This window comes from Artemia franciscana, chromosome 10 (assembly GCF_032884065.1).
Source record: "Artemia franciscana chromosome 10, ASM3288406v1, whole genome shotgun sequence".
Classification (NCBI taxonomy): Eukaryota; Metazoa; Arthropoda; class Branchiopoda; order Anostraca; family Artemiidae; genus Artemia; species Artemia franciscana.
Genome location: NC_088872.1, coordinates 49,840,598 through 49,863,069, shown reverse-complemented (window position 1 = coordinate 49,863,069; position 22,472 = coordinate 49,840,598). Strand labels below are relative to the sequence as shown.

Below are 22,472 nucleotides of genomic sequence, written 5' to 3'. Positions count from 1 at the left end.
GTTATGGAAATTTATTTATTTTGTTTTTTTTTTGTTTTTTTTAAGCGCCCCTTATCAACATCAGAACAAGTCCATGGGAAGTGATTATTCGCATTTCTTTGTCCCATTTTTTATCTCTTTGCACTTCCATCCTCAGGCAACTCTTCTGCAGTTACCACATTTTTCATATGATCATATCTTTTATTTAACCTTTATATTACCCTGCTATGATAACTCCTTCCCCCCAAGCAAGAAAAAAAGAATTAAGGAACCAAAATGTAAAAATAATCACTTTAGGATATTATACATCTTGGTTGCTCAATTTTGAGTGTGGGGAGAATTTCCACAGAGAAACATTTTCAGGGAAAAATTTTCGCAGGATGTTTTTTCCAGGGAGGGGGGGATTTCCTACAGGAGGGGATGTTTTCAGAGGATTTTCTGGGAAAATATTCCACGGGGAAAATTTTATCGGGATAATGTTGCAAAAAAGTGAATTTGCAATACGCCAGGGGCATATGGCTAAAACTAATTTTCTCAGAGGAGAAAATAATAAAAAAAAAAAAAAAATGGGGAGGAGACAAAGAAATTAACTATTTGATAATTTTAACCAGTAGTGCCCACAAATTCAATACTCGAGTGAAAAATTTCACTAGACTCAAATTGAAAACAAAAATTATGAGAATACAATCAGTGGCACACTAAAAAACGTTATATGAGCCATCATAAGAAAAAGGAACTTCCATTTTGTTATTGCCTTGTCTCAATATTATATGATAAATTGGTTTAAACCAAAAAGGTTTTTCTCTTATACAAATACCACCAGTAAAAGCAAATTATCGATTCATCTTTTTTTCTTCCGGTTTTTCACTTCCTCATAATCTTGTACTTTTTTTTCTTCTGTTATGGCAGGAATATCACGACTGCCTAGCATATCGGATATAGAATATAACAAATCATTGTAGCACAATGTCACCTAGGCTAACACATATGTGCTATTATCACGGGGATTTCATTCCTTGAGCGCATACTTGGATAAATGTAATAATAAATAGCTAGAAATTTAATATAACACGTTTTATAAGTGAACTGGCGATAACTATGATTCCTTCTCTAATTGTGTTTTTATTCTATACTTGTGTGGCAATTTTAAAGCGCTTTGCTTTAACAGTTAAAAGATTAATTTAGAACTGAGGAGCAACACTCACGGCTTTGCTTTAACAATTAAAAGATTAATTTAGAACTGAGGAGCAACGCTCCGGGCTTTGCTTTAACAGTTAAAAGATTAATTTAGAACTGAGGAGCAACACTCCGGGCTTTGCTTTAACAGTTAAAAGATTAATTTAGACCTGAGGAGCAACACTGCGGGCTTTGTTTTAACAGCTAGAAGATTAATTTAGAACTGAGGAGCAAAACTCCTCAACTGAGGTAAAAGATAATGACTTTCTTTTATTCTTGTTTACCATCTGATTTCAAATGTGATATAACAGAAAGTTGTACATGAAATTATGTTGATGGCTACGTCAACATACAAATCATGGCTACATGATATGTTGATGTACATGAATACAGTTGATGGCGCCATCAAATGATGCTGTTCACCGTTTATTGTGTGGTTGTGAAAATAAGATTAACACATACCCATCAGTACAATGAGCTGCAGTCAAAATTGTGTCAGCATCCAAGATGGAGCCACCGCAGAAGTGAGAATTACCAAAGGAGCCAACTCGCTGGAGAGAAACTTGCCAGGGGACGTCTCCCTTATTGACTGGATCACCACCAACAATCTTTGATTCTGGAACAAGGCTTACTCCACGACGAAGCATAAAGCTCAAGGGAAGACGTGGGATGATATAATTCTCGCCTGGAAAAATATATGGGCAGTTTGAATCCTTAGCATTAAATCAAGTCTATTCGACACGGTAACAAACTTTAAGTAAAGAACGACTCGCACTAACAGTAACTGAAGCTCTAAAAAATAGTTTTTGGTGAGAGTATAAACATCGAAATGGAAATATTCAGGAGATTTTGAGTTTGAAGCTAGGTGGCAAAATTTACGACCCAGGGAAATTTTCCTTGATTTTTGAACAAGGAGGAAAATACCCTCCGAAAACGACTGACTTGGATGGAAATTAAACCATCAAATTTCGAATATTAGAGAAGGTTTTAATACCGTATCTACAAAAATATGAAATTTTGAATTTTTCCCAAGTAGGATGGTCACAGATACGTACCCCCCCTCCCAGAGTTGATAGTAACAAGCCAATGGCTTACAATATCATGAAAAGATCCACTAGAACGAAAATAAAATTATATTCAGTGCTTATTAATTTTGGATTTGATATTGCGGAGGAGGGCTGGTGGATTATTGCGTAGCTTGTCAGGAGTATGCCTGAAGCCTCAAATAGGGCTTCTTATAACAAAATATTTAAACTCCGTATGACCTTTCAGATAAATATAGAAGGAACCTTAGTGGGTGAACGGGGTGTTTAAAACAACTCCTGATCTCCCGTTCCCTATTAGTATTTTTGGAATAAGCCAGTAATATGGGTGCTACGCGGTGACAGCTCCTCTTTTAAGGTCAATCTCCTAGGTTGAAAGCGAATTCTATTAAGATAGCAGTGAAATACGTACCGAGATTTCCTCCTTTCTCATTGGCTTAATTGCTCTCTTGAGGGTTGTACCAGAATATTTAAAGACTGTTGACTTCCTTGAATATTACGACCGGATTTAAAGGGAATTTAAATTTTTCACATGTCTAATTGGTAACAGCTGATCATTGGAATTTGGCTGGTTAGAAGTCAGATAACAGTTTGGCGTTTAAATTTTCACAATGAGCAGAAAAAAAAAAAACAAGAACAAAAAAGGGGACAGGAAAACCTGTGACATTGTTAAGTTCTATCTCAATGTTATAGTAGAATATATTACTTTTATTCAGTTACAAGTTACATTTTCAAACAGTTCGTGGTAACAAACTGTAGTAAGGAGCAACCAGGCTCAATAGTAACCAAAACTCTAAAAAACGAAGTTTTGATACAAATAGTTACGTCAAAAGCATTGCATTTTAATGCTGATTTTAAATATATAATTTTCATCAAGTTTAGTCTTACCGGTCAAAAGTTACGAGCCTGAGAAAATGTGCCTTATTTTAGGAAATAGGCGGAAATACACTCTAAAAGTCACAGAATCTTAACAAAATCACACCATCAGAGTCAGCGTATCCGAGAACCCTACTGCAGAAGTTTCAAGCCCCTATCATACAAAAGGTGGAATTTTGTATTTTTGCCAGAAGACAGATAGCGGGTACGTATTTTTTTGTTTTTTTTTTTTGTTGGTTTTTTCCTCAGGGATGATCGTATCGACCTAGTTGTCCTAGAATGTCGCAAGAGGGTTCATTCTAACGTAAATTAAAAGTTCTAGTGTCCTTTTTAAGTGACCAAAAAATTGGAGGGCACGGTGGCCCCCTCCAACTCACATTTTCCTCCATGGTCACCGGATCAAAATTTTGAGATAGCCATTCTGTTTAACTTAGTCAAAAACCTAATAACTATGTCTTTGGGGATGATTAAATCCACCACGATTCCCGGGGAAGGGGCGGCAGCTTATAAACTTTGACCATTGCTTACACATAGTAGTTGTTAATTATGAAGTGTCCAGACGTTTCAGGGGGAATTTTTTGTGTTGGGGTTAGGGCGGGACGTGGGGGGGGGGCAGGTTACGTGGGAGGATCTTTCCATGGAGCAATTTTGTCATGAGGGAAGATAATTTCCATGAAGGGGTCGCAGGATTTTCTAGCATCATTTATAAAAAGACAATGAGAAAATATTTTTTTTTTCAACTGGAAGTAATGATCAACATTAAAACTTAAAACGAACATAAATATTACTTATATAAGGGGGTTTGTCTCTTCCACAATACCTTGCTCTTTACGCTAAAGTATTTTTAGTAACTCTAACTAGTTATTCTACGGCCTTTGTGATTCAAGGGTCATTCTGAAATATTTGGGACAAAATTCAAGCTTTAGTGTAAAGAACGAGGTATTGACGAGGGGGCAAACCCCCCTATAAACGTAATAAAAATACACAAATATATAACTTCGTTACATAAGCTAATTCGTAAGGTACGTATGTTTATTACTAACAAAAACGTTTGTGAAAAAAAAATAAAACAAATCTAGTTGTATTTTTAAGTAACCAAAAATTGGGAGGTAACTAGGCCTCCTCTCCCACCCCTTTTTTTTTAGCGAAATCGTCCAATCAAAACTATGAGAAAGCCATTTAGCTTGTAATTAACATAAAAATTGCTTCTCCAGACTAAACATCCGTATGATATATGGGTAGATTATTGCAAAATATATCGTGCGAAGAATACGTTCCGACAGAATATGCTTCAATCTTTTGAGGATGCCAACTCCAGGTGTAACTTTGGTGGAGATAATGTCGCTATGATGCTTCCACGATAGATTAGAAGCCGAATTACCGCAGTGATATAACTTGTAAAATAGGCTTTTCACCAAATAGAACTTTACTACTTACATCAACAGCCATCACCCACTCTACAGAATGTCAGTAAAAATTTTTCTTTACATTCACACACAGCAAACTTAAGCTTGTAAACATCTCTAATCTTTTGAGAGTAGAGCTTTTGCTATCAAATTATCTGGGGATTTGGCAAATTTTGTTAGCAATAATGTTAGTAATATATGTATCCTTTAGATAAACGTGCATCATGTTCACGTAAACTAAATAAAGTAAAGGACCCAGCACAGACATTTTGATATTTATAATGTTAGATATTGTCGTATGAGTGTCTACACCAGGTAACTACTTTACCCCATGAAATACAAGGCTATCAAGCATGGACTATTGATCATAATTATCAAGCTTTTTTTCTATTCAACCAATTATCTCCTCCAAATTTTCAATTTGAATTCTCAGACTACCTAGTAGAGCCTGCTCAATTTTTGCAAACTTTGGATTTAACTCGTGCGTGATTGAATGATAAACCTGGCTGATTATCAGTTCAGTACCTTCTTTGTTCAATGAATTTGGGTCATTGCACTTTTCAGTAACTGAAAGTGAATGAAAGTAAGGAGCAACATTATAACTAAAAACGAACAGAAATTATTCCGTATATGAAAGGAGCTTTTCCTCCTCAACGCCCTGCTCTTTACGCTAAAGTTTGACTCTTTCTCTTAACTCTATTTTGAAACAGTTAGATACTTTAGCGTAAAGAGCGGGGCGTTGAGGAGGAAAAGCCCCTTTTATATACGGAGTAATTTCTGTTCGTTTTAAGTTTTAATGTTGCTACTTACTTTCGTTTAAAAACACTTGTTTTTTTTATTTAATTTCTGGACGTTTTTGAATTAATGAATGTTTTGATCTTGGCTCTCCGCACATAAATAATTAAAACGAAATTTGCATATTAATTAATTACAATTATCGAAAGACTTTGAGAAAAAGGAGCGAGGGAGGAGGCCTAGTTGCCCTCCAAGTTTTTGATTGCTTAAAAAAGCAACTAGAACTTTTAATTTTTTACAAACGTCTTCATTGGTAAAAAATATACGTAACTTATGAATTAACTTACGTAACGAACTTCTATATTCGTATGTTTTTATTGCGTATATGAGGGGGTTCAACCCTCGTCGATACCTCGCTCTTTACACTAAAGCTCAAATTTTGTCCCAATTCCTTAAGAATGACCTCTGAATCACAAAGGCCGTAGAATAAATAGTGAAACTACTAAAAATACTTTAGCGTAAAGAGTGAGGTATAACGAGAAGGTAAACCCCTCATATGCGTAATAATTTTTGTTCGTTTTAAGTTTTAATGCTGCTCCTTACTTTCAGTAGAAAAAAAACTTTTCATATTTATTTTTTCATTGTTTTTTCAAATAATGCTAGAAAATCCTGCGCCCCCTCCATTGAAATTTTCCTCCCCCTTGAGAAGTTTCTCCGTGAAAATATCCTCCCAAGTAACCCCCCCCTCAACTCTCCCCCCTAAACAAAAAAATCTCCCTGAAAACGTCTGTACACTTCCCAGTAACCATTACTATATGTAAACACAGGTCAAAGTTTGTCACTTGCAGCCCCTCCCACGGTGACTGCGGGGGAGTGAGTCGTCCCGAAAGACGTAGTTATTAGGTTTTTCGACTATGGTGAATAAAATGGCTATCTCAGAATTTTGATCCGGTGACTTTTGGGGGAAAATGAGCATGAGAGGGGGCCTAGGTGCCCTCCAATTTTTTCGGTCACTTAAAAAGGGCACTAGAACTTTTAATTTCCGTTGGAATGAGCCCTCTCGCGACATTCTAGGACCACTCAGTCGATAAGATCACCCCTGGAGAAAAAAAAACAAACAAAAAAACAACAAATAAACACGCATCCGTGATCTGTCTTCTGGCAAAAAATGCGAAATTCCACATTTTTGTAGATAGGAGCTTGAAACTTCTACAAAAGGTAACGGGAACAATAAGGTAACAATAAGGTTCTACGTTAATATTTTATCACTTTTAGGGGGTGTAACCCCCTATTTTCTAAAATGAGACAAATTTTCTCAGGCTCGTAACTTTCGATGGGTATAAACGGTCTTTATGAAACTTATATATTTAAAATCAGCATTAAAATGCAATTCTTGTGATGTAACTATTGGTATCAAAATTCCATCTTTTAGAGTTTCGGTTACTATTGAGCCGGGTCGCTCCTTACTACAGTTCGTTACCACGAACTGTTTGATTGGTTATATTTTCCAGCAGATGAATTTTTATTTTCTCCAGCTGGGCTTCAGTTGTAGCTAATTGTTCGTAAATCGGGGCGATACTTGAAGACACCGAGTTAGACCCTAATTTATCTCTTGCTTTCAGGGCTTAAAAGGTCTTTGGAAAAGTTTCGTAAATTTCTCTGTACTAACTAGTTTTTGTGGCACTTTGTATTTACGAAGTGACATATAGTGATCATAAATTTTGTCGGTCTGTCTGTCTGTCTTTCCCTGTTTTACTAGTTTAGGCACTTCCAGATAAGCTAGGACGATGAAATTTGGCAGGCGTATCAGGAACCAGACTAGATTAAATTAGAAATAGTCGTTTCCCCAATTCGATCATCTGGGGGGAGTGGGGAGTTGGTTAATTCGAAAAAAAGACCGGGATGAAACTTAGTGGTAAAAATGAGCACAAATCCTAGATACGTGATTGACATATTCGGAACGGGTCCGCTCTCTTTAGAGAAGTTGGGGGGAGGGTTAATTCTGAAAAATGAGAAAAATCAGTACCAGACGAGATTAAATTAGAAATAGTCATTTATCCGATTCGACCGTCTGGGGGTGGGGGGTGGAGGGACGGTTAATTCGAAAAAATGAGGTGTTTTCAAGTTACGAAAGAGTGATCGAATTATAATGAAATCTCATATTTAGAAGGATCTTGCAACTCAGATCTTTTATTTTAGATCAGGTTGAATCCAGTTTCATTGTGGGGAGTTGGTGGGGGGGGGACCAGAAATCTTGGAAAACAATCAGAGTGGAGAGGTGAGGATGAAATTTGGTGGGAAGAATAAGCACACATCCAAGATACGTGACTGACATAACTGGACCGGATCCGCACTCTTTGGCGAGAGTTGGGGGGGGGGGGTAATTCGGAAAAACTAAACAAATGAGGTATTTGTAATTTATGGACGGGTGATCAGATTTTAATGAAACTTGATATTAAGAAGGATCTTGTGCTTCAGCACTCTTATTACAAATCCCGACCAGATCCGGTGAGATTAGGCGGAGGTGGAGGGGGAAACCGAAAATCTTGGAAAATGATTAGAGTGAAGAGATCGGGATGAAACTTGGTGGGTAGAATAAGCAAATATCGTAGATACGTGATTGACGTAACCGGACTGGATTCGCTCTCTTTGGGGAAGTTGAGGGGGGGGGGGGTAATTCTAAAAAATTTGAAAAAATGAGGTATTTTTAACTTAGGAAAGAGTCATCAGATATCAATGAAATTTGATGTTTGGAAGGATATCGTGTCTCATAGCTCTTATTTTAAATTTCGACCAGATCCGGTGACACTGGGGGAAGATGGGATGGGAAACCTAAAATCATGGAAAACGCTTAGAGTGGGGGGATCGGAATGAAACTTGGTGGTAAAAATAATCGTAAGTCTTAGATATGACATTGAGGTAACTGGAAAGGATCTGCTCTCTTCGGGGGAGTTGGGAGGAGGAGGGTTAATTCTGAAAAATAAAAAAATGAGGTATTTTCAACTAACGAAGGAGAGATTGGATCTTATTGAAATTTGATATTTGGAAGGATATCATGTCTCAGAGCTTTTATTTTAAATCCCGACCGGATCTGGTGAAGAGGAAGTTAGGGGGAGACCTAAAATCTTGGAAAACGCTTAGAATATAGGGTTCGGGATGAAACTTGGTGGTAAAAAAAGTACAAGTCCTAGAAAAGGAATTGACATAGTTGGAACGGATCTGCTCTCTTTGGGGGAGTTGGGGGGAGGGTTAATTAAAAAAAATAGAAAAAATTAGGTATTTTAATTTATGAAAGAGTGATCGTACCTTAATGAAATTTCATATTTAGAAGGACCTCAAAACTCAGATTTCTGATTTTAAATCCCTACCAGATCCAGTGTCATTAGGAGGGGGGGGGGACCGGAAATCTTGGAAAACGCTTAAAGTGGAGAGACCAGGATGAAACTTGGTGGAAAGAATAAGCACAAGTCCAAGATAAGTGACTGACATAACCGGCTCAGATCCGCTCTCTTTGGTGGAGTTGGGGGGGGGGGGTAATTTGGTAAAATTAGAAAAATGAGGTATTTGTAACTTACGAACGGGTGTCCAGATCATAATGAAATTTGATATTTAGAAGGATCTTGTGCTTTAAAACTCTCATTTTAAATTCCGACCAGATCCGTTGACATTGAAGGGAGCTGGAGGGGAAAACCGGAATTCTTGGAAAACGTGAAAATCGAGGTATTTTACGAATGGGTGATCGGATCTTAATGAAACTAAATATATAGAAGAATCTTATGTCTCAGACAATCCATTTTCAATTCGAATTGGATCCAAGGACATAGAGGGTTGGAGGGAGAAACAGAAACCTTGGAAACTGGAAATCTTGGAAAAGGTTTAGAGTGGAGAGATCGGGATGAAACTTAATGGGAAGAATAAGCACAAGCTATAGATACGAGATTGAAATTATTGGTAGGGATCCGTTCTCATTGGGGGAGCTGGAAGTTGTTAATTTGGAAAAATTAGAAAAATTGAGTTGTTTTTAACTTAAGAATGGGTTACCGGATCTTAATAAAATTTTATAATTAGAAGAAACTCAGGTCTCAGAGCTCTTCTTTCAAATCCCCACCAGGCCTTTTGACATTGCGGGAGAGTTGGAGGGGGAACTGGAAATCTTGGAAAACGCTTATAAACGCCATAGATACGCAATTGACGTAACCAGACTGGATCCGCTTTTTTGGGGGGAAGGAGGGTTAGGTGGTGTGGTTCAGTGCTTTGGTGAGTTTAGTGCTTCTGGATGTGCTAGGACGACGAAAATTGGTAGGCATGTTAGGGAGCTGCACTAATTGACTTTTTACAGTTGTTTTTCCCGATCGATCATCTGGGGGGCTGAAGGGAGAGGGAAAATTAGAAAAATTGAGGTATTTTTAACTTACGAGTGGGCGATCGGATCTTAATGAATTTATGATATTTAGAAGGACCTTGTATCTCAGAGCTCTTATTTTAAATCCTGACCGGCATTAAGCCTCTGATTTTACTTTTAAAGCAATCTATTGATTTTTAGAATTTTGCTAGAGCTCAAATCATATGAGCTCTTGGCTCTTCTTGACCTCGTCACAAGTTCCATTTGAGCTCTTAGCTCTTGTTTTTGACGAATAGTATATAAATATAAGTAGTTTCAAAAATTTATTAAATACCCCTAAGGGGTTTGCTTCCTCCCTTACCTGTATTTATGACCCCAGGACAAGGGTGCCCAATGTTTATTATGTACCTTCAGGAACGTATCACTTTAAATGACATTAATTTAATAGTATATGCATTACTTCGTAAAGCAAATCGGCGTTTCTTTCAAACAGTTCGTGGTAACGAACTGTAGTAAGGAGCGACCCGGCTTAATAGTAAACCAAACTCTAAAAAAAGGAATTTCGAAGCTAAAAGATATATAAAAAGAATCGGATTTTTATACTAATTTTAAATATATAAGTTTCATCAAATTTAATCTTTGTCATCAAAAGTTACGAACCTGAGAAAATTTGCCTTATTTTGGAAAATAGGGAGAAACACCCCCTAAAATCATAGGATCCTAACAAAAATCACACCAACGCATTCAGCGTATCAGACAACCCTATAGAAAAATTTCAAGGTCCAATCTACAAAAATGTGGAATTTCGTATTTTTGCCAGAAGACAGATCACGGGTGCGTGTTTATTTGTTTATGTTTTTTTTCCAGGAGTCACCGTATCGACCAAGTGGTCCTAGAGTGTTGCAATAGGGCTCATTCTAACGGAAATGAAAGGTTCTAGTGCCCTTTTTAAGTGACCAAAAAAATCGGAGGGCACCTAGGCCCCCTCCCACGCTCATTTTTTCCCAAAGTAAAAGGATCAAAATTTTGAGATAGCCATTTTGTTTCACATAGTCAAAAACCATAATAACTATGTCTTTGAGGATGACTTACTCCCCCACAGTCCCTGGGGGAGGGGCTGCAAAATACAAACTTTGACCAATGTTTACATACGTAATTATAAGTAATGGTTATTGGGAAGTGTACCAACGTTTTCAGGGGGATTTTTTTGGTTTGGGTGTGGGCTTGAGGGGAGGGGGCTAAGTGGGAGGATCTTTCCTTGGAGGAATATTTCATGGGGGAAGAGAAATTCAATGAAAAGGGCGCAGGATTTTCTAGCATTACTATAAAAAACATTGAAAATATAAACATGAAAAAATTTTTTCAATTGAAAGTAAGGAGTAGCATTAAAACTTAAGACGAACAGAGATTATTACGCATATGAAGGGTTCTAAAAATACTTTAGCATGTGGAGCGAGGTATTATTACCCTTATTTCCCAAAATCGTCTGATCAAAACTAAGAGAAAGCCATTTAGCCAAAAAAAGAATTAATATGCAAATTTCATTTTAATAATTTATGTACGGAGAGCCAAAATCAAACATACATTAATTCAAAAACGTTCAGAAATTAAATAAAAAAAACTAGTTTTTTTTATTAGTGAAAGTAAGGAGTAACATTAAAACGAACAGAAATTACTCCGTATATGAAATGGGTTGTCCCCTCCGCAATCCCTCGCTCTTTACGCTAAAGTTTGACTCTTTGCCACATTTCTACTTTTTAAAACAATTGAAAACTTTAGCGTAAACAGCGAGGGATTGCGGAGGGGACAAACCATTTCATATACGGAGTAATTTCTGTTCGTTTTAAGTTTTAATGTCGCTCCTGACTTTCAGTTAAAAAAAAACTATTTTCTTTTATTTAATACTTTAAGAGCCAATAATGTTTAAAATAATGTGTTTTAAAGACAAATATTCTTTTTTAAAAATAGTATTCATACATTTTATAGGTCTACAATCGATGTTTCTTTACTTTTAAAGGTCAATAATGTTTAAAATAATGTGTTTTTAAGAATAAAGTTCTTTTTAAGAATAATGTTCTTTTTTAAAAATAATGTTCATACATTTTATAGGCCTACAATCAGTGTTTCTTTACTTTTAAAGGCCAATAATGTTTAAAATGATTTGTTTTTAAGAATAATGTTCTTTTTTAAAATAATGCTCATACATTTTATAGGCCTACAATCGGTGTGTCTTTACTTTTAAAGCCAAACTGTTATCTGCTTGGTAACCTAACAAATTCCAATTCGTATGAAGCGTTAAAAATGATATTGCCTCCAGGTGTTGTTGCAAATTATACATGTTTTCAACTTCCTTTTAAATCTGGTCGTAATGCTAAGGAGATGTCAACATTCTTAATGATATTCTGGCCAACCCCTCAAGGAGTGCTTAAGCCAATGAGAAAGGAGGAAATCTTGAATACTAAGAATTATTGCTAAAAATCATCTTTTATAACTACAAACTTAAGAATCTTCGGGATTATTTATCGGTATAAGATCTACAAAACGGCACAAAAATCAAGGCTGTATGATTAGTACAACCTTTTAAATAGTAAAGGAAGAATATCTTAAATGGCAAAGTTTAAAGGAAACTGATGATAATAAAAAAAAAAAAAAATTCACGGCCAAAAATTTTGAAATCTCGTGGCAAATCGAGAGGCTACTTTACAATCCTCTACGTCTTCTAAAAGTAATTTTATTACTAGTTTTGAAAATTAGACGTGTCCCCACTAATTATTTTTTTATGAAGCTCTAAAGAAAAAAAGAAAATTTGTTTGGCCTATTCAATGAAGCCAGAGTAATTTTTTCATCAAAGAATCTGCTCGCGTCTGTTGTTAATACGCATTTCACTGCTATAGGAAAATAGCATTGGCTTCAAACCTCGGAGATTGACCTTAAAGCAAACATATATTTTGACTTGAAAGATTACATTCATTTGCTTGCCGGTACAAAAGGTGGATAGGCTTACTCCAAGATCTAAACTGTAATATTTATCATTTTCTTATTTTCACACACTTTTTCATGGTCTTCTTGTTTCCAGGGTGGTTTCTTGGCCTTTCTACTAATGTCCATGGGGGATATTGCAGAAAAATAGATGTGTTCAAAGAGATCATCTTCAAAACCATGAGAATTATGACCCTTTAATTTCCTTTTGTAATTTAGACCCCCATCCCCCGTCTTGATAACGTTTGAAGAGGTGCGCATTTTAATGATGATTACCATTCTCGAAGCATTACTCTATGAACGTTAAATTTGAATGATAAAAATGGAGGTTGAAGAAGGGAGTAGTAGCCTCCCTCATATTTCAGAGAACCTTCGGTCATATACTTCGTAGCAATTATCCGTAATTATTGAACGACCTTTTTCAATTGGAATCGAAACTCTAAAACACAAAGCTTCGTTAACAATATATGCAAAAATAATCACTTTTATAATATATAAATTTTCTTAATTTCAAAGCTATTTATCTCTGCTATTAGCGCATGAAAATTGCATCATTTTATTAATAGGAATAAAACTCCACAAAAGAGGTCGATCTTAATGGAAATTAAGTAAAGAAATCGCCATGGGCACCCATAAAGGGGGCAGGGGGTGCCAGCCCAGTTGCTGAATGACGTTTGCTTATAGTTTTATATGTTTGTTTTGTGATTTCTTTTATAAAGCATTGAAAGTGTCTATTAGACAAAGTAAGACCCCCCCCCCACTAAAATTCAGCTTATAGGTGCCTACGGAAATCGCTGCAGGAAAGTATCGCATTCGATTTTTTGGTCCAAACAGGGCCAAATATTATGAAGAAAAATTCTGAAAACCACTGAAAGGGAATATATGTAGCCTTCCAGTCTCATAGGTCATTCTGGCTTACTGTAGACCATTTTCTCGTGTACATCTTACACACTCACACATCGTACATAATATCAGTGTCACTGAGCTTCCCTCTTAATGCGGAGAGGTTAATTATTTTGAAAAGTTATGCCTTACTTGGAACAAGTAAATATACTAAAAAAGCTCTTTTCTCGAAGCATTAATCAATAGAAAGTATAACTTTGATTTAAGGACTCTGGTCCCAGGTGGCGGTAGCCCTCCGAGATAGAGTAGATGTCAGAGCAGAGTAGAACTTGACTTTTTTGTTCACTTGAGAAACATTTGTTGTTGCATAGCACCCAATAATCAACATTTTGCTATACTTGTGGTTGAAGTGGGCAATGAGTGGTCTATCCTACACTGGGTTGTGGGATATGAGAAATTTCTTCGCCTTCTTGATTACGAGCAGGCCAACACGGCTGCTTTTACTGAAGGTTTGGCCTTGTCTATCATACTATGACCTGTACTGGCAGTTTCTTCATCGTCTGATCCCGTGAGGTGTGTTTTTGTCATTCCAAATATATCAATCCCACATCTTAACATCTCAAACCCTAAAATATCTTTGAATCCTGGGTTATTCATGCTTAAAACATGCCAGGTGGCTAATATGAGCCCACCTTTGTCAGAAAGGGTCAGAGGATGTCTGGGACGTGCCGAGGTCGTAGTGAATTAAAATCAAGAAAATCCAAGGCTTGAGTAATATCTCCTTCCGTTGCAATTTTATCTGGAGGAAGGTCGCAAGTCCAACCGTCCCTAGGTGTGGGTTCTGATTAAGAAACCCTGGGGCAGGCTCCATCCGCGCCCAAGAGGTTGGGGCAGCCCTATTTGGAGTGATTAATTAGAAGTGTAAACTCCATATCTAGTGGAATCAAACAAAGTTTGTATTCTTCTTGACAAGCCAGGAGTCCTTCATTAAGAAAATTGGGACAAACAGTCAAAGTTTAGCCTTGACGGCAAGGCATTGAGAAAGAGGGGCAACCCTTTTATATACTAAATAATTTCGATTTGATTTTTAATGGTGCTCCTTACTTTCAGTTGAAAAAACCTGTTTTTTAGTTAATTTCTGATGGTTTTTCAAATATTGCCATATAATCTGGCTCTTTAATTTCTAATCTTTTTTCCGATAACTCGGGAAGTCCCGTTTTCCAAAGAGTCTTTTGTTGGAGATCCGAGACCCACCGAAGATTTCTTCCGGAAAATTCCAAGGAGCATCTCTAAATGCAAAATTTATTTGGCAAAGTCAAAGTAAGACGAATTAAAAGAATTTCATACAGGAGTTATGTCAAATACTCCCAGCGTAAAATTCCTCCCGATAATTTCACCCCCCAAATTTCCCTCGCTATGGATTTATGCGTATAATTCTACGCATAAAAACCCACCCCGAGCATAAAATCGCTCTCCCCCCAAAAATATCTGTATATTTCCCAATAACAAGTACTATAAGCAAACATTAGGCAAATTTCATAACTTATAGGCCTTCCCACAGGCTATGGGAGATCCTGAGAAGTGACGCCATAAGTTTCAAACAAGGCCCATAGGGGCTACAGTATTGGAGCTACCAATCCCTCAAGATATTATTACGTGCACCTTGGTCTTACGCAATACTATAGTGCATCTGTAATAGCATAGTAAACCTAATTGTTACGTAATAGGGGATTGTTTGTTTACTTATGGAAATGTTTTCTTTAAGATTTATTTGGTTGTTAAGTATTCATGTTATTTTTTAGAGATCAGGGCCTGCCAGCCGAGTGGGGAGCCCCAGCTTGTAACTGAGGGCGGAACACATGTGGGGTGTTAGGTAATACTTTAAGATATGTTTCATTTTCTTCGAGATTTTTCTTTTTTTTTATTCTTGAAAATTTCTTCAAGATTCTTTCCTCAGAAAACGATTATAATCTAAAGATTTTGTCCACTTTAGGAATCGAAAGAGATTTCCCCAGTGGTACTATGTGTTAGAAACGGTACCAACAATCCATTCCTGATATTATGATTTGAGAAAAAGATTCTACGAAATTACCTATTCTCGACAAGGAGAATTCGCAGAACAATTTCCAGATCGATTAAGCTATTGATTGCGTGTTACCAATCCCTTCTGCTCGAGAGTACGCAAGCATCCAACATTGTTATTGTCTATTGCTCTAATAGACGCACCTGCTGGCTACATTGAATTAAGCCTTCAAAAATTTAATATTCAAACCAATGAACTTGGTTTCTTGTGAATAATAGACCGTAAACGCTGAGAAATCCGCCATAGTTATATCCGCAAAATAAAAAATATAATAATACACGAAAACCAATACTTTTATTCAATAAATATAGATCCATTGAGAGAAGGGGGTGACTTATTAGAGGTAAGTTGAAGGGGGTACAAGACATGTTACTTCATTCCATATTTTGTTCATTTTTTTGTATTATTTTCTCACAGTTCCCAGCCTGTGACACTCAATGGCTGACATACGGCACCCTCTAGTAAGCATTATAACGGCTACACCACCCTTAACTCCCCTACCTTAACTTTAAGCTTTGTTACGGAAGCTATTTATTTACGATAGATTAGTGGGTGATGGAATTCATACCCCGCAGCCGCAAAAATTCTTTAAACACATCTTCCTTAAGTTTAAGCCGTCTTATGGAAGTTATTTGTTTACGATAGCTTATTGAGTGTTAGATCTCAGTCACCCTCGGCCGAAAAAATTCCTTTAACACTCCCAACTTGACTTTAGGCTATTTTATGGAAGTTATTTATTTACGATAGCTCATTAAGTGTTAGATTTCAGCCCCCCCCCCCCAAAAAAAAAAAAAATCCTGTAGCACCTCCTACCTTAACTTTAAACTGCTTTATGGAAATTATTTGTTCACAATAGCTTATTGGGTGTTAGATTTCAGTCTAGAGCAGCCCATAGAAATTATGACCACATCATAGAAATCAAATCTAACTTCCAAAAATCGAGAGTTAAACTTGTAGAAATCCAGAGCAATCCCTAGAAATCAGGACCAAACCTTAGAAATCAAGACAAAACTGTAAAAATTAAGTCCAGTCCAGAGGAATCCAGAGATATCCCATAGAAATTGTAACCAAGGCATAGAGATCCAGGGGAATTCATTGAGGTTATAACCATTGCTTTGAAATTCAGATGAATTGATGAGAAGCAGGGTTAACCCAAGAAATCGAGACCAAACAACAGACATACATACCCCGAAGAAATCCAGAGATTATTACGTAGAAATCAAGAACAATCTTTAGAAACCATGACCAGTGCATAGAAATCCACTCCAAACCATAAAATCAAGACTAAACTGTAGAAATCAAGGTCAATCTCTAAAATTTATGAACAATCCGAATAAATCAAGAGAAATCAAGTTGTGGCGCGCCATCTAACCTAACCTACCATGTGTATGTTAACTTAACCTAACTTAGTAGTACTTAAGAAAAAGGCAGAATCCTTAAAATCAGTGCCAGTTTGCATGAAATACCAATTTGAACCACATTGATTTTCCAGCTGTTAATACAGGTCGGCTGCAGGCACCCGGGGATGCGACATGTAAGTTGCGGGTATGAGTTGGTCTGCATATCTATTATTTGATCGCAATTTCCATGGACTTTCTCTACATTCCACTTATTGACCTCTTGATTTCTGCGGAGTGGTATTACTTTTTAGAGGTTAAGTTTGGTTTTGGTTTTTACGGTTTGGTCTGGATTTATAAGCATTGGTCTGGTTTCTGAGGATTTTTATGGATCTCTACATGTTGACCACTTGTTTTCTACCGTATGGTCTAGATGTTTACGGTTTGGTTGGGATTTCTAGGGTTTACCCTGATTTTTATGAATTCGTGAGGATTTTTATGCATTGCTGATTATTTCCAGGAATTTTTCTGGATTTCTATGTATTGGTTACGATTTCTAGGGGATTCTTCTCGATTTCTAGATATTGATCTCTTGATTTCGGGGGTTGGTGTTGATTTCTATAGTTTAGTCGTTATTTCCTTGCATTGGTCTCTTGATTCCTATGGTTTGGTCTGGATTTCTACATAATGATTCCTTGATTTCTTCGGATTTGTCATAATTTTTAGAAGTTAACCTTGATTTCTACAATTTAGTCTTGATTTGTATGGTTTATAGTGTATTTCAGTGTACTGGTCATGATTTCTAGTGAGTGTTCTGGATTCCTCCGTATTTATCTCTTGAATTCTTTATATTGGTCTGGATGTGTATGATTTGGTCTGAATTTCTAGGGTTGACCCGGATTTTTGTGTATTCATTTGGATTTCTATTTATCGGTTATTATTTCTATGCATTTGGTTTATTATTTCTATGGGATTTTTTCTGGATTTCTATGGACAGGGCCCGATCTTTACAGTTTTGTCTTGATTTTATGGTTTGGTCCCAATTTTTATGCATTGGTTTTGGTTTCTGAGGATTGTTCTGGATTTCTGCATATTGATTTCTTGATTTTTACAAGCTCGTCTATATTTCTACACTGTGGTCATAATTTCTATGGGGTTGCTTTAGATTTCAACATGTTGACCTCTTTCGGTTTGGTCTGGATTTTCATAGGTTGGCCGTGATTTCTTCAGATTGGTCTTTATTTTTATCAATTCATTCGGAGTTCTAGGGACTAGCCATGATTGATATGTATTGGTTTTGATTTTTAGGTGCTGCCCTTGATTTTTCCGGTGATTTTCAGAGGTTGACCTTCATTTCCAGGGATTGATCTTTATTTTTATGGTTTGGTGTGGATAGCAATGCATTGGTCATGATTTCTACAGTCTGGTCTTGATCTATATGATTTAGTATTGATTTTTATGGTTTAGTCTTGTCTAATATATATTCTTTTTGATTTCTAAGAATTATTTTGGATTTCTACATATCGCTCCCTTGATTTTTGCAAGTTTGTTTTGATTTCTATGCATTGGTTATTATTTTTATGGGGTTGCTCCAGATTTCTGCAGTTTGATCTTGATTTTTATGAATTTGTCCGGATTTTTAGAGGTAGGCCTTGATTTCTAAATTTTGGTCTTGATTTCCATGGTTTGGTCTTGATTTGTATGGTTTGGTTTTGATTTCTCTGCATTGGTCTAGATTTCCAAGGATTGCCCTGGATTTCTACATATTGATCTCTTGATTTTTGCGAGCTCGTCTGGATTTTTATGTATTTGTCTTAATTTATATTGGTTGCTCTAGATTTCTACATAGTCATCTCTTGATTTTTACGGCTTGGTCGGGATTTCTATGGGCTGGTCTAGGTTTCAACAGTTTGGCCTTGATTTTTACGGATTGGTCTGGATTCCTATGCATTGGTGTCTTGACTTCTTTGTATTGTTCTTGATTTCTAGAGATTTCTCTTAATTTCTAGAGTTTAATCTTAATTTTTATGGTTTGGAGAGGATTTCTATACACTGGTTACGATTTTTAAGGATTGTTTTGGAATTCCACATATTAATGTCTCAATTTCTTCGGAAAATCACTGGAAATAATCAGAAGGATGGCGTGAAATGCTAAGGAACTTTTCGGGTTATTCACAAAATAATGGACTTCTGGCTTATTCACTAGATTATTTTCAAAAAGTTCACATGTTTCATATATTTCACATATTTCAAAAAAGTTCACCGAAAAGTTCATTCCAAATCTTGATGCAAATTTTCTTTTTTAATACTGCCCAAAAATTAAACAAATTTCCAGTGAATGTGGCAAAGCCTTCTGTGTCTCGTAATTGCAAATGAAATATTGAAAAAAATACCTAATTTGAGGTGTTACGTAAAAAATACGTCGTATATATGGGGAAATGAGACCAACCAAGTGAAACTGTGTAAAAATATGCTAGTTTCAATTATATTATTTAGTAATTCTACCGATGACGATCGCTGTATTTGTGATCGAAATATCTTTACTCTAGTACCTGTTTTTTCACTGTCTTATTAAATGGATATACAGCCATTTGAAAAAGTATTTGTTCGTCAACATTCAAGGGATGATAACTGGTACCAGAGGGTAGCATCTGGGGGGAACTTTTTGCCACGCTGGCGTAAATTGCCATGAGTTATCAGGACAAACGCTATTGGGAATTTTCCTTTTAAGTTCAAACGATCAATTCTGGTGTATACGGTTATTTTTTGTAGGAAAATGTCTGAATTGCTTTAGGGGAGATAATGTGCGTCAGATGGTCTTATAGTGTAAACGATTTCACAGGCTATAATGTATGCCAGAGGGTGCCGTGCGCCAGCCTTTGAGTGTCACAGGCTGGGAATTGCCTTGGACTAATATGTTCTAACAATGAAATGGTTTGTTCCCGCAGTTCAAATAAAACATTGGTCAATTTGTATTTATAAGTTAAATTTGGTGGGGAAAAGATTGAAGATGCCTTAGATGCGATAATGCGCATAAGAGGGTGCCATCGGGTGGCAAAGTTGTGCCACGCTGGAGTCAACTGCCATGAGTCAACAGAAGAAACGGCAAAGGGAATTGTTCTTTAATTTTAAACGAACTATTATAGTTTAAACTGATATTTTTGCCAAAAAATGCCTGAAAAATGTCTTATGTGTGATAATGCATGCCAGAGGGTGCCGTGTGTCAGCCATTGAATGTCAAAGGCTGGGAATTGCCTTGGATTAACACGTTCTAACAATGAAATGGTATGTTCCCGCAGTCTAAAGAAAAAACAATGGCCAATTTAAGTTTATAAGCCTATTTTTGTGGAAAACGGTTGAAGATGCCTTAGGTGCGATAGTGCACGTAAGAAGGTGCCATCAGTTGGGAACATTGTGCCACACTGTAGTTAACTGCCACGAGTCATCAGAAGAAACGCAATTGGGAATTTTCCTTTAAGTCTAAACGAACGTTACAAGTTTACACGAATACTTTTTACAGGAAAATTCCTGAAAGATGTCTTATGTGTGATAACACCCACGAGAGGGTGCCATGGACCGGGTAAATTGTATCACACGGGATTGAACTGCCACGAGTCATCAGAAGAAATGATTTTGGGAATTTTCATTTAAGTTTAAACGAACGATTCTAGTGTAAACGGATATTTTTGGCGAGAAATGCCTGAAAAATATCTTATACATGATAATCCACTCGAGAGGGTGACATCTGGTGGTTGCATTTTGCCAAGCTGGATTCAAGTGCCATAAGTCATCAGAAGAAGCACTGTTGGGAGTTTTCTTTTAATTTTAAACGAACAGTTCTAGTGTACACTAATATTTTTCGCCGGAAAATTCCTGAAAGATTTCTTATGTGTGATAACACCCACGAGAGGGTGCCATGGACCGAGTAAATTGTATCATCCGGGATTGAACTGCCACGAGTCATCAGAAGAAATGATTTTGGGAATTTTCCTTTAAGTTTAAACGAACGATTCTAGTGTAAACGGATATTTTTGGCGAGAAATGCCTGAAAGATATCTTATACATGATAATCCACTCCAGAAGGTGACATCTGGTGGTTGCATTTTGCCAAGCTGGATTCAAGTGTCATAAGTCATCAGAAGAAGCACTGTTGGGAATTTTCTTTTAATTTTAAACGAACAATTCTAGTGTAAACGAATGTTTTTCACCGGAAAATTCCTTAAAGATGTCTTATGTGTGATAACACACACCAGAGGACGCTATTTGGTGGGTACATTGTGCCACGTTGTCGTCGATCTCTTATGGTATAAAATGGTAGGAAAGGTCCTCTCCCCTCCACGGTGTTCTGCTAAGATAGGTTGGCTTAAAATCTCCGACGACTTTGGGGAAAAGAGGGCATAGGGGGAAGGCGGCTTGTTGCCCTCCAATTGTTTTTGTTTAAAAAGGGCAAAACAGCTTTTAATTTATGTCCGAATGTGACCTTGCCCGATATTCTAGAACCTTAAGTTCGATATAGTCAACCCTAGTAAAATCAAACAAAAAAAGTAAAACTAGTCACGCATCCGTGATGTTTCTTGTGGCAAACAATTTAAAATTCCACATTCCAGTATATAGGAGCTTGAAACTTCTACAATGGGGTTCTCTGATACGCTAAATTTGATGGTGTGATTTTTATTAAGATTCGCTGACTCTTAGGGGGTATTTTTCCACCTTTTATAAAATCAGACAAATTTTCTCAGGTTCGCAGCTTTTGATGGGTAACACTAAAATTGATGAATCTTATATATCTAGAATTAGTGTGAAAGGCTTATTCTTTTGATACATCTATTGATTTCAGATTTTTGGCTACTATTGAGCCTAGTCACTCCTTACTTACAGTTTATTACCAAGAACTGTTTGATTTTTAATAAATTTATCCATCTACAGCTATATTCCAATCCTTCAATTTCTGTTGATTCCAAGTTTCATGACCTGGACAAGACTACGGACCAGAATAGCCTTAGCCAATTCAGCATTTCAGTGACCAGCTTTGTTGAAAATTGTTTTTAAGTTTAACCAGTTACAGCTCTATTCGAGTCATTTTTGAATTTCTGTTTCCCATGACAAGTCCCTTGGCAGCTATAGGTAAATGATAAAAATTTAGTCAAAAATTTTCCAACTTTCGTAGTTTTATCTTTCAGATCATAGTTATTTTTCGGTTACCCTGAAATTCTTAACGCGAAATGATATATAGGGTAATAGTAGACAGGTGTTAATACGAAATGCTGATGACTTACCGCTAACTGCGACAGCGAGGCTGACAAGAGTTGCAATAAGAACCTTCATTGTAACTACTGAAGCCATTTAAGTTGTTTTAGAATTTATACTCTGATTATTTTATCAATGTCAAAATTTTAATGAGGATTAACAGTCCTCCTGGGTAAGGAATCTTTGTTTTTGCCAAACAATAATATGTATTTTTAGTTTCTTTTATCTTTCTGTCAATAAAACTTCATTCATTAAATAATAAACGGCAGAAATTTGAGTTCTTAAGCGTCAACATCAGGCCCCAGTCTTAGCAAATGATTGAAATAATGGTTTAAATATTGACGCAGTAGGTTTTAAACTTTTACAGTGAGAGAAGGGGGCAGTACCCAAACTATTGTTTGTAGTGATTTTTGTTCGTTTCAATTT

The 22,472-nt window shown here is 36.5% G+C and overlaps 1 protein-coding gene across 2 annotated transcripts in view; it reads right to left on the bottom strand.

The window, feature by feature from the left end:
• LOC136032317 (trypsin-1-like) overlaps positions 1-22,219 on the bottom strand; it is a 251,733-nt gene extending 229,514 nt beyond the window's left edge. The window contains exons 1-2 of one of the 2 annotated variants that reach the window (XM_065712618.1): positions 22,076-22,202; positions 1,618-1,840 (exon numbers count right to left, since the gene is read on the bottom strand). In XM_065712618.1, the coding sequence (XP_065568690.1) occupies positions 1,618-1,840; positions 22,076-22,142 (290 nt within the window). In that variant the 5' untranslated portion in view covers positions 22,143-22,202. Of the gene's footprint in view, positions 1-1,617; positions 1,841-22,075 lie in introns of both variants that reach the window. The other variant, XM_065712619.1, reaches the window with a different exon arrangement.
• Positions 22,220-22,472: the final 253 nt, after the last annotated feature.